The sequence below is a fragment of the Nannobrachium achirus genome, assembly GCF_963921795.1.
Source record: "Nannobrachium achirus genome assembly, chromosome: 1".
NCBI lineage: Eukaryota > Metazoa > Chordata > Actinopteri > Myctophiformes > Myctophidae > Nannobrachium > Nannobrachium achirus.
Window position 1 is genome coordinate 22,901,471 of NC_137810.1, and position 11,980 is coordinate 22,913,450.

An 11,980-nucleotide genomic window follows, 5' to 3' on the forward strand; every position below is an offset into this window, starting at 1 on the left:
ACAACGTACAATATAATTTATATTTTAGCTATAAAAAGTCTGTCAACTAAAGCTGGTACCAGGTGTGCCTCAGAAAGAGATTAACTCACCTACTGTACACTGGCGGCTCAGTCAGATGAGGAAAGAGTCATGTTTTCAGGCCCAGATCAAGACCAACTCATCAAGCTCCTGCAGTATCTTCCATTTTTCTTCAGTCATTCTCCATATCACACTGTATAATTAAGCAGATTACCATTGTAATTGACTTTACTTTGACCTTTACCAATAAATAGGCTAAAATGGCTTAAAGGATAAGGATAGTTAATTTAGATCGGATCAAATTGTAATTCCACACAAAACTACAGAAACCAGAAACGTGTGCATATTCATCTTCATCCCGTGACTCTTTGATATAATCAATTTTATTTACTAATAGTAAGATCATAATGAATTTACTAATGTGTAGTTTTGTGAGACCAACCAACCACCCATATTTTGAGAAGTTGAAAGGTGTTTTCCCCTACTTGTGACAGGAGCGAATACAGCAATGGGATGAGTAGGTATACTCGAGATAAACTAGGGTGAGCTCACCATTCAACGGTCCATCAACAGCACAAAGCATCCATGAGTTTGTCTAGTTTGGATAACCATAATCTGGGTTCCCAGAAGCTTTTCATGTTTTTTCGCCACAACCATGACCCTGACTCTGGGTATAGTAGGAAAAGAGTATAGCACAACTCTTTCAATTAGTATGCATTAAAGTCTGTGCTACCAGTCACTCCAGGGATTGGGTTCCTCAGGGACACAGGTTCAAACACTTTTACTGAGGAGTGTGAAGATGGTACAAGCCTGGGTAGGTGCTGTGTGGCTCTCTCCAGAGTAGTGGAGATGACTGTTTTGGGTGTGCAGTCACACCCAGCTCAGAGTCCAATTAGTGGACTCAGACCAGGTGTGACTGCTTATCAACCATCATTGCCATGGTGAAGTTTGCCAGCTGAGGCTGTCAATCATGTGATTAATAATAATAATAGTTACCTACTTCCTCCCAAGGGTGAAATTCAGTATTTCCAGCCCAACCCAGATGATTCGCTGCCCACAAGGAGCACGTGAGCAATTAGGGGTCAAGAGTCTTGCTCAGGTATACACAACGACATTGCTACCCTGGCCTGGAACAGAGCCAACCAGGAGCTTTGGTTCTTGAGTCAGGCTCCCTAACCAGTCAGCCATGCCACCCCAACAACTGAGCAGCATAAAGAGATGAATTTTTGATCATCATTCTATAATTTATCATAGTATCTCTATCATTTGCTTTGATGTCAACCATTGCCTAACATTGCTGATTTGCTTAATTTTGAAGTCAGGCATGTCCAAATATGGGCATAACGATTGATGTCAGGCATGCATGACCAGTCCATAGATGGGCATATCTGCACGCAAGAACACACACACACACACGCACGAACGCACGCACGCACGCACGCACGCACGCACGCACGCACGCACGCACGCACGCACGCACGCACGCACGCACACACACACACACACACACACACACACACACACACAAGCAAGCTGATGGACCATCATGATGGTTGTAAATGGAGTAGATTTCACATCACTGTAGCCAAAGCCATCCAGCAAAGCAGTTAGGATAAACACTCTAGGTCATCTCCAGAGTGTTTGTCATTAACAAAGAATAGATGAGCCATGTTGGCTCATTCACAGACAGAGTCACGTTACCACACACACACACACACACACACACACTACTGACTCCCTCTGATTGCTGCTCTCACTTCCTTGTAGTGAAGAGGAAAGTGGGTTGACCATTTTCTTTACTTTCGACACTTTTAGTTTTCTGTCCATCTGGTAGCTTAGTCTAAGATAATAATATAGTCAATAAGTAGATGTGTGGTTATTCATTTAAAGCAATGTTATCATGGCAAGAGTTTTCCAAGCTATCAATTAAAGCCTGGAGTTGGATTCTCATAAAGATTTATCTTACCAATGCCAATGACTCTTTGTTGCTGTTTGGTGGATTGCTGGAGATGCTAAAATGTAAGTCAAATTTGTATTGCATTTCTGCTGCCTTTCCCTAGTGGCGAAAAAAAAGAAGGACTTCTGGGAACTCAGATTACATTTCTGCAGATCAATCGTAGGAAATATCTGTGCAAAATCAATGATTGTGATATTATGAGCCTTATTATGATGATCTTGTGCCCACGTCTTATGCGTTAATTAAGTGATACCGCCACCATCTTATGCGCAATCCTTATGCAAGTCGTAACCTCGCCTCACCAGGCTTTCCCCTCAGAGAAAGCCTGGTCTTCGTTTACTAAACGGGCCGTTTGATCCGGTCGGGAGCGGAAGAGCTCCTACGTTTTTCTGTAGTCCAAAACGGACTACACTTTGGCCGGAAACAACGACCGGAAACAGTTTCAACCCAGTTTAGCGCATGCGCAAGTAGTTAGCGCATGCGCAAGTACGGGTTAAAACTGTTTCCGGTCGTTGTTTCCGGCCAAAGTGTAGTCCGTTTTGGACTACAGAAAAACGTAGGAGCTCTTCCGCTCCCGACCGGATCAAAAGCCCGAAATTGGAAGCCAGCCCAGGCTATGCAAGTCGCATTGAACGCAAACAGTTAAGGTTTAAGACTCGGCAGTATATTTAATGCATGGGGGAGTGTTCATATGTTAATTAAGGAGTGCAACCTTGACTTAAAAAGATTTCTTGGGTGCAAAAGAATTATGTTTGGTTGTAAGGACACACAGTTTTACTCAGCCATAGCTCAGTCAATTCTATGTTGATTTTTAAAATTCTCCATATTCCTTGGGAACTTAAATTTGCTGTAGGCTACCAACCATGATTGTATTGTCTCCCTATCAAAAGATAGCAAGCAAAAACGATTTGAAACGATAACTTGACCGCTGTAGTGTGGCTGGAGAGTTCATGTGTAACTCGGCAACACTTTAATTCATAATTTAGATTGTGATTGTCATTACAAACTCTATGATCAGTAGCCTAACATGTGGGTGATACTTACAGTATGTGTATCAAATATGGTTTTATTTATGTAAGCATTGGGATTAATTGTGACCATATGAATATGATTAAGGCCATGCATGCACTTTCTCCTTTCAATGTTTCTTTCTCTTTTGGTCTCACCGCTTAACGCTCTCAAAATAGCACTGCTGTGTCTTGAGCTGATCTTTAAAGAGAATGGAAGCCGATACTCTCATTGGTTTGATTGAAGTCACACTCAAACACGCCCATGATTAATTCAGGGCCTTTTATGCTTAGCACCTTGGCCTTGTGCAAATTACCGCACTCATAATAGCAAAATCGCCATTGGTCACCCCTCCACGTCTTAATTTAAGTAATAAGACATGCCTTTATTAAGATGTTCATAATTGGGCCCTCAACCTGTAAAAACGTTCACCTCGCTACCCAACTACTCTTCCCCAGCCCAAGACTTTGTAGATTTCTACAGAGCTTATGGAACACAATGGAACAAATGATCTGTTCATCTCTGTGATCTAATAGTCTCCATTAACCAAACCACTTTCAACCTGGCGTCCCAATTTTATAGACAAACTCTACAAGCTCACAGTGGCTCCTGTTGCAAGATACACTTAAACAGTGGCGACTCCAGGGAATAATCAGCAGGGGGGCCTTACATTTTCCAATTTCTCAACACACCCCTATATATAGCAAGCCAAACTAGTAATGTTCATTACAAGTTTTCTCACTGAAAAGATGTGAATTTCCGGTGCTGCATGCACAATAACACATGAATAGACATCAAAACAAACCCAACTCAGTGCAGCTCCAGTGTAGGCTACCTTTTATTATTGCATTTTCATTAAACTATTAATTAATTTGAAAATGTATATTTTTAATAATCACAATGAACACAAAACATATATATTTAACACATGTAAAACATCTTAAAATAATGGTGGGGTAGGGTACTATACTGGCCAATCTGGACTGGGGGGCACTGGGTGGGCATTGCCCCCCAATGCCCCCCTGTGGAGCCGCCTATGCACTTAAGTGGTTAATACAACATTACATTTAAGATCTCAGATCACCAAACAACAACGCTTCGCCTTCCTCTCCTGATGCCGACACATACAGAATGCAGGTCAAGGAGAAGACAAGCATTTCACAGCTATGGCAACTGTAATCCTCATTAGTGAAGTGTGATTGCCCATGCGATGTGTCTGTGTGTGGAGACGCACCCATGTGTGTGCTTGTGTAAACACCTACAGTTCCACCGCACAAAAGGAAGCTCACAGACTCTGCTCCCCAGCAGATTAGGGTGTAAAGCCCGCTGGCTTCGGATCCTGGTGAACAGTGAGGTCAAACAATGCAGGGGCTATGATAACAAGACAGGCTCTCCCCTGGGTCACTGCTACAGCGAAGGAAACCGGACACTTGACCTAAAACTGCCTGCTGCGCAGTGGAGTTCCTGAGTAGAATCAGAACCTGTTAATTGTCCAGTTCAGATATTGAGTAATGTGTCTGCATGTGGAAATGTGTTTATATGCCTGCATGGCTCTCATGGTTTTGATAGACATCAGTTGCAGAGGGCAGAGCTTCAAAAAGATTGTTGCTGGACATGAGAGCATGTCATATTGTGTAGCTCTCAGATGCATGTATGAGGAGAATATGTGCTCAGAACACATTTGGTGATCATCAAATGAGTAGTATTTTTTAGAGTAGTATTACTTTCCAAAACCTTTTCTCCCAATTTAGTCATTAATGCCAATACTCCTCCCTGCACATCCCCACACATGTATTATGTTTTGACACAGCTGTGAGGACCCCTAATAGATTATTTATAACTGATTCCCACACTATTGGTATGCAACTTGAACAGCGCTGAGTCGACAGTCGGCCATCATGCTCAGTCAAGACCACTGTCGGAATGCCTAGAGTCATTTTAACTGAAAATTGACATTATAGTAGGCTAATTCCAATGTATGCACTTAATGCATGACAGATACCAGCAACACATACTGTACCTGTACAGTACATGGAAACTTATACAGACTGACCACTAAGTGGCAGTAATGTAATGTCACTATACTATAAATAAGTCTGACATACTGTATTGTGGCTGAGAAAGGCACAACAAACTGTGATCAGTGATCACCATTCCAGGAAAACACAATACTCTGTGCCTCGCTCTTTAACACAGCTCTTTGTATTCTAACTACAAACCCTATCACCAAGAAAGAGAATAAATTAACCTTTTATATAACCTCTCTGTCAAATGCACATGCACGCACACATGCACGCACATGCGCGCGCACACACACACACACACACACACACACACACACACACACACACACACACACACACACACACACACACACACACACACACACACAGTCCAGAGGTCAGTGGTCTGTGGTCAGCTGTTTGCAGGGCTCACACTGTGTACACAATGACAGCTGGACTCATTATAGGCCTCAGAGAGAAGCGGCTTGATAAAGGTTAGAAGATGATGGGCTAAGTGCCCTGTTGGCTCGGTGGACTGGGCTGCATGCCACATGCTTGTGACGTAAATGGTAAATTGTCTGCATTTCTATAGCATCTTTGTCCAAAGCGCTTTGTGCATTACATTCACATTCACACACTAAGATAGAGATAGAGGCTTTAGAGGCAACGATGCAAGGTACCAACCTGCTCATCAGGAACAGTGAGGGGTTCCGTGGTTCAGCCTCCTGAGCCACTACCACCACCCTGACAAGATGCCTTTAAGTTTCTTATCATCTACTTACTATCATGACCTCTGTTAAAATATTTTAACCCAAAGATTTTCAGAATGTTCCAAAATGGAAAAAATCTACAAGGTGCGGCACGTTATACCTTTCTACAAAGTAGCCTATACAGTATAGGGCTTAAGTGGTCAAAAAAGTGTGTTGCCGACTTGCCGTATAGGTCCTGTGGAATCTGGCAGTAGCTACAGACAATACTGTTACTTTAACCAAGGGTTCACCTGATGTCTTTATATCGCAGCAGGCATGCACCAGGGAAAATGTTTGCTGATTAATCGCTAACCATTGAGCCAGTACAGCAGGAAGATAAGCGATCTGATCAAGGGCCTGAAGAGGACATACGGTATACATTTTGACAGGAGCTTATAATGGGGGATAGAGAGCAACCCTACTGTCCTGCCTGGAGCAGGAAGGTCAAAACATCATTAATTATTGAAGATGTTGAAGCTCCCACACATTCAGGTGAGTCACACCAACAAGAAGTAGCACTCCAGGAATGTTTGGAGATAAGAACCAAGTTTATTGTATCCTTAAACCCACTTTATACTTTGATGGTTTCATTTCATTTTAAAACAATCTCTTATGTCTGGCAAGCGACACCATCATGCAATTGAGCACAAAAGTAAATGTTTCAGTATGACACAGGCGTATAAATGTGCCCTTTTGGATTCAGCAGGCAGTTGATCTCTATTTCTCTGAACTTTGGATGTAGTCTAGTAATTCTAGGAAAACAATCCACTCAGGTTGGAAAAAATTGTGTTATTTAGTTTCTCAACTGATTCTGACAGGAAATTAGGTCTACTAGCCAGGATAAAAAATCTACCATAATCTGCTCACTGCAAATACCCACAGTGGCCAAATCAAGTTGGGCTCCCATGGACTTTCTATACAGGAGGAAAATACCCAGAAAAAAATCTGCTTTAAGTAGGATGTGAGGGGTCTAACCAGGGGTTTGTCATGATGCTGAATCCATTGCAAGCATTTGTTTTGCACAAAAAACATTCCTTGGGCTAAAAATGGCCCCAGAAAATGATGGTTTAGTGATGAAAAGTGATGAGTCATCACTTTTCATCAGTTTTGTGGGCGTTCTCTGGGGCCAATGAATGTTTTTTGTGCAAAACAAATGCTTGCAATGGATTCAGCATCATGACAAACCCCTAGTTAGACCCCTCACATCCTACTTAAAGCAGATTTTTTTTCTGGGTATTTTCCTCCTGTATAGAAAGTCGATGGGAGCCCAACTTGATTTGGCCACTGTGGGTATTTGCAGTGAGCAGATTGTGGTAGATTTTTTATCCTGGCTAGTAGACCTAATTTCCTGTCAGAATCAATTGAAAAACTAAATAACACAATTTTTTCCAACCTCAGCTTTATTTTTACTGGACTAATGGTGTCAGCCAGTGGCTTGCATGGAGCCCTAATCTTGTACTTTGTCTCCCTCTGCAGTCATACGTGTAATTCACATTGAAAGGATGGAACATATGCAGTACAGTATACAGTACAATACATGTGCATTGCTCAGGCACTTCAGCAGAATTGTGCACTGTTGTTACAACATTTGACATCAAACTAGTGCCCTTTAAACTACTACAGTATGAGACACCCCTCACCCCACTGTCCAGCTGGTGGATATCTGGTCACTTATCATGTTGCTGAATTTAATTCATAGGACCCCAGGACTTTTTTGTGTCAATCTTTTAGATTTAATGTCTTATTGTACCATGTGCTGTACAATCAATCAATCAATCAATCAATCAATCAATCAATCAATTAAAAAAAATCACACCCGTGTGAAGTGGAGCTGTGTGTGTGTGTGTGTGTGTGTGTGTGTGTGTGTGTGTGTGTGTGTGTGTGTGTGTGTGTGTGTGTGTAGATCATGTGTACCGATTTTTGTGACATTTGAAGAAAATATGTAGGAAAAGGAGCAAAAAGTGTGTTTTGGAGAAAATTCAAGATGGCGGAAAATCTATCCTGGCGCAAATGGGCGTGGCCTATATGGGGAGATGCGTCTTGACCCAAGGAATCCAGGGAAAAAAGAATTTGAATTTTCCGATCCACGGTTCAAGAGTTACGGGGCAAAATGTAAAGTGGGCCGTTATAGCGCCACCATGAGGCCGAGTGATGTAATTATTTTTCGATTCATTCTTAAAATCATTATGAATCTCCTCTCCGAGGTTTGAAACTGTAGCTCCTATGGTTTACGAGAGACAAATACTTGAAAGTGATTTCTTGCATTGTCCCATTATAAGTCAATGGGGACAATTAAGCGTCGTTTTTTGCCGATTACGTCGGCATGGTAAGGCGGATCGGAACGAAAGGTAATAGAACACCATTCCCGGCCGAGCCGCACATTTTGATGTATATATTGCGCGAGTGGCGTAAATGGTGCGGCACTAGTTACGCGCCGAAGTCAGGCTACATACACACACACACACACACACACACACAGACAGACCCACACAGCCACGTATAGGGAGCCTGTGTTTCACACAGCTCCAAAAATCAATAGTTCTGTTACTATTACAGGGTGTGACTGCAGGAAGCTTGTGTCACCTTTCACCCCTGCTGGGATTGTAACTAAATTTAATATCTATTTTATGTTCAACTCAAAGTCATCCTTCTGTCTAAGCAGGCCCCTGAATACTTTCTCAGAGTAAAGAAAGAACTCCCTGTTCTGATCCAGGTCCTGAGCATCAATGATGCGACTCACCAGGGCCTGCTCTATAGCGGGCGACTCACAGGGGTGATGCCGCACTCCATGACTCATGTTCCTCAGGGGCTCAATAACCAGCAGACCCTGGTGGGCAGGTTCCGAAAGCCTTCTCTCTTCAGTAGACAAGGTAGACGCTCTAGAGGTTCCAGTAGTTTTACTGCTTACTGTGGCTGCAGCGGTTTTACCTATTTCTTTTGTCTTATTAAAGCCAATAGCCTCACTGGATCCAAGGATATTTTCACTTTTAACAACATTGGACGTTTTTGCAGTTGCATTCCTGTTCAGTCTAGTTGGACTATTTTGTTGAGCTGCAATATTAGTTATATTTGTTGTAGGCCCAATGTTGGTTAAGCTCGTCATATTGGTTATGTTAGAACCGTTAGCACTACTTTTACTGTGTCCACCTGCACCCCTGCCTCTGAGTCGTTTGGTTCCTGAAGGTGCAGTCTCTCGGATGTTTCTGCGCAGGTATGCAGAGTAACCCTGAACCAGCCGAGAGAAGCCTGTCTTGTAAGAGAGCCGCAGGGACTCAGCAGAGCCTGATGGCACTGACTGCTGTCGAACCTAATGAAGTAAAGGTAGTTAGTTGTTGAGGCTTTGCTTTGCTCAAGAATATTTTAACACATTGTTTTATAGTCATTCAAATGTTAAAACGATTCATACAAATGTGGAAAACAAGAAAAGTTTAAAATTCTCACATTTTCTTTAAAAAGGAGACTATTACTAGGAGACCCACTATTGGTGGCTCTCTAAGGATGATGTCTGTCTGCCTGTCTGTCCATCAAAACAATATATCTCGACCCAATGACCTTTCCACTAGCGCCACCCCCAGGCCAAAATGTAAACTTTCAAGATTTCTCCTATAGATGGGTTTCTTGTTTACAAACATCTATACTATAATTTTGCGAATGTCTGAGTGAGTGAGTGAGTGAGTGAGTGAGTGAGTGTCTGTCTGTCACAGCGTTTCTCCTCGGTGGCTGGAGCAATTGATCTGAAATCGCATCACCATCAGCATATGAACACACCTGACATAACTGTGAAGCCCGTTTGTCACTTTCACAAATCGTATGCTGTATATTAGCATTTTTATCGTGTATCTATATCTATTTAGCCTACAGTACCTTTTGTGACCACACATGTTAAGGGAGGGGCGCTGTTGTTCAGGCCATGCACAATCACACACAAACCCACACACACACACACACACACACACACACACACACGAGGGGGGGGGGGGGGGGGGGGGTGTGCAGGCAGCCGGGCGGGCGGGGGGGGGGGGGGGGGGGGGTTCTGGCCCTGTTACAGATGTTGTCCAAAAATCATGCAGATCGGTACACAGTATCTCTGTAGCCGTTAAATGGAACGGGTATTTCTTACATTGATGCTCCTACATATTAGCATGCAAGCACCAGTTAAAGTTACTTTCCATCCCTCATATACTGTGTGCACAGTGCACATCCCATAACCCACACACTGCACATCATTTCGGAGCTCATATCTTTGAACGGGTAAGGGCTAGTTGAGACTAAATGCACAGGTGACTGTATCATGTAATCAGTCCGTCCAATCCCCAAACCTGTTGTTTTGGGGAGCGCTGGTTTCATTGGCTAATTTTGGTACCGTGACGTGGACCAGAAACCCGTCTATGAGGATTGCAGCTTGATAAATCCTAAGGAGCTCCACAGCCTCTCCAGGAGCGATTCACTCAGGAACACTCAGGTCATAAGTAGATTATTATTTATTCTTTTTTTTTTTTTTTTTTTTTTTTGCAAGATTTTTTGGGGGGCTTTTTATGTCTTTATGGATAGTACAGAAGGTTGACAGGAAATGGGGAGAGAGAGTACTTCATTTAGACTCTTAGTCGTGTTCTTTCAAATCCTGTAGAATCCTGTTCCTGATTCAAAGGTTTTGTGGAATTCTTTAAGTTATTTTTTGGTCTTTTGACTGACCTGGTGAATTCTCATGTGTAGATGAACTGCTGCCCCGGCCAGCCACTGTTGCATGGACTCTGAACTCATTCTCTTCTTCTTATTGGTCATCCTCTCAAAGTGGTCGATCAACTCTAGCTTCAACAAGTTGTCATACAGCTCTGTGGTCTCAGCCATCTGTTCTGTGCTGTTGGCAATCCCAGGAATCTGTCTGAGGTAGCTGTAGATGATCCCGCCAATTCTAGAGGAGCTGCTAATGCCAAAGATCGTGTTGGCCTGTCTTCTGTGGGTATATGATTCCTCCACTTCGGAAACCTGTGCTCGGACCTGGTGGGGAAACAGGAACTATTATATCTTATATATATAGCCTAATAAGTCACATAAAACAAGCTAGATAAACTGGTTTGAATTGCTGACACATTCCTGGTGGAGGAAATGATCCAGGAACAAATGCAACATCTATGACCAAAGTCACAAACCACAACATGATTTGAGGCCACCTGGGGACCCTGGGTATTCAGAGCCCCGGATTACAGTATGCAGTAGAAGACTTTTTAGTGTGATTGTTTAAATGTGTATAATCTTTCCAATCCTTGTTCTTGATTAAATGAAGACCTTAAATGAATGAATTAATTTAATTAATTATTATAGCATTCACGTAATTTAGAGGACAACCACAAAGCAACTGTAACCAATCACGAAAAAAAAGAATTGTAATTGTATTTCGTCATGTGCTGTTGAAAAGTTTTATTTTCCTACTTGTTGGGCCACAAGGTCAATGAGGATTGAAAGGGACAGAGCGACCACCCCTACTCCTCCGTAGGAGACCCTGTTGTTCCCTCCCAGCTCTGAAGTCAGTTTATGGCTGAAGGCAATTAGCTGCTCCTCAGTCAAACTCCGCTGAATTGAAGTGTACTGGTGTTCCAGTGATTCTGCAGAGTCCAAAGAGAGAAAGGAGGTGAGGATAGGGTCCAAGGAGATGTCAGGGATGATACCTGCATCCCTGGACACAGAGAACAGCTCCTGGATGGTGGCTGAAGATGGCAGACAGAAGCTACTGCCCGTTAGGATCATGGCGTTGTTTGCCTCACCGACTAGGGCTAAGTCCCTTAACTCTCTCTCTCTCTCTCTCTCTCGGTTTCCCAATCTCTTTGTGTGTGTGTGTGTGTGTGTGTGTGTGTGTGTGTGTGTGCGTGTGTGCGTGCGTGCGTGCGTGCGTGCGTGCGTGCGTGCGTGCGTGCGTGCGTGCGTGCGTGCGTGCGTGCGTACGTGTGTGTGTGTGTGTGTGTGTGTCTATCTCTCTGCCAGTTCTCTGCTTTGGGAGTTTTCTTTGAACCGTATAGCAGGGAACATGGTCCAGGACCAAAGGATCAATATTTGATCACTGTGAAAAGCAAGTCTGAGCTGGGTTTTGTGGTCTACCAGATAAAACTAATATTGAGCTATAGTACATTCTTTGAAAAAGAATTGCACTATATTCACTCAACAGTCAACATTGAAGCCATACTGTATGTTTCAATATTTTCTAATAAAATAATTTAAGTATTCAGGCTTTAATGGGACTGCAAAATGAA

General features: G+C 42.9%; 1 protein-coding gene across 1 annotated transcript; it reads right to left on the reverse strand.

Moving 5' to 3' along the window:
• Positions 1 to 6,264: 6,264 nt before the first annotated feature.
• On the reverse strand, positions 6,265 to 11,514 carry LOC308283459 (uncharacterized protein). Its single transcript, XM_080723896.1, has 3 exons — positions 11,166 to 11,514; positions 10,428 to 10,733; positions 6,265 to 9,042 (listed from the first exon to the last, which is right to left on the reverse strand). Exons 1-3 carry the CDS (start codon positions 11,478 to 11,480, stop codon positions 8,356 to 8,358), a joined length of 1,308 nt encoding a protein of 435 aa, XP_080580022.1. The 5' UTR covers positions 11,481 to 11,514; the 3' UTR covers positions 6,265 to 8,355.
• Between the last annotated feature and the right edge of the window lie 466 nt (positions 11,515 to 11,980).

Excerpts from the sequence above, each read along its gene's own strand:
- LOC308283459 (XM_080723896.1), bottom strand. The coding sequence starts at position 11,480 with ATGATCCTAACGGGCAGTAGCTTCTGTCTGCCATCTTCAGCCACCATC. Across the intron at positions 10,734-11,165 it reads TTGACCTTGTGGCCCAACAA|GTCCGAGCACAGGTTTCCGA; the intron begins GTAGGAAAATAA and ends TTTCCCCACCAG. Across the intron at positions 9,043-10,427 it reads TACACATGAGAATTCACCAG|GTTCGACAGCAGTCAGTGCC; the intron begins GTCAGTCAAAAG and ends TTACTTCATTAG.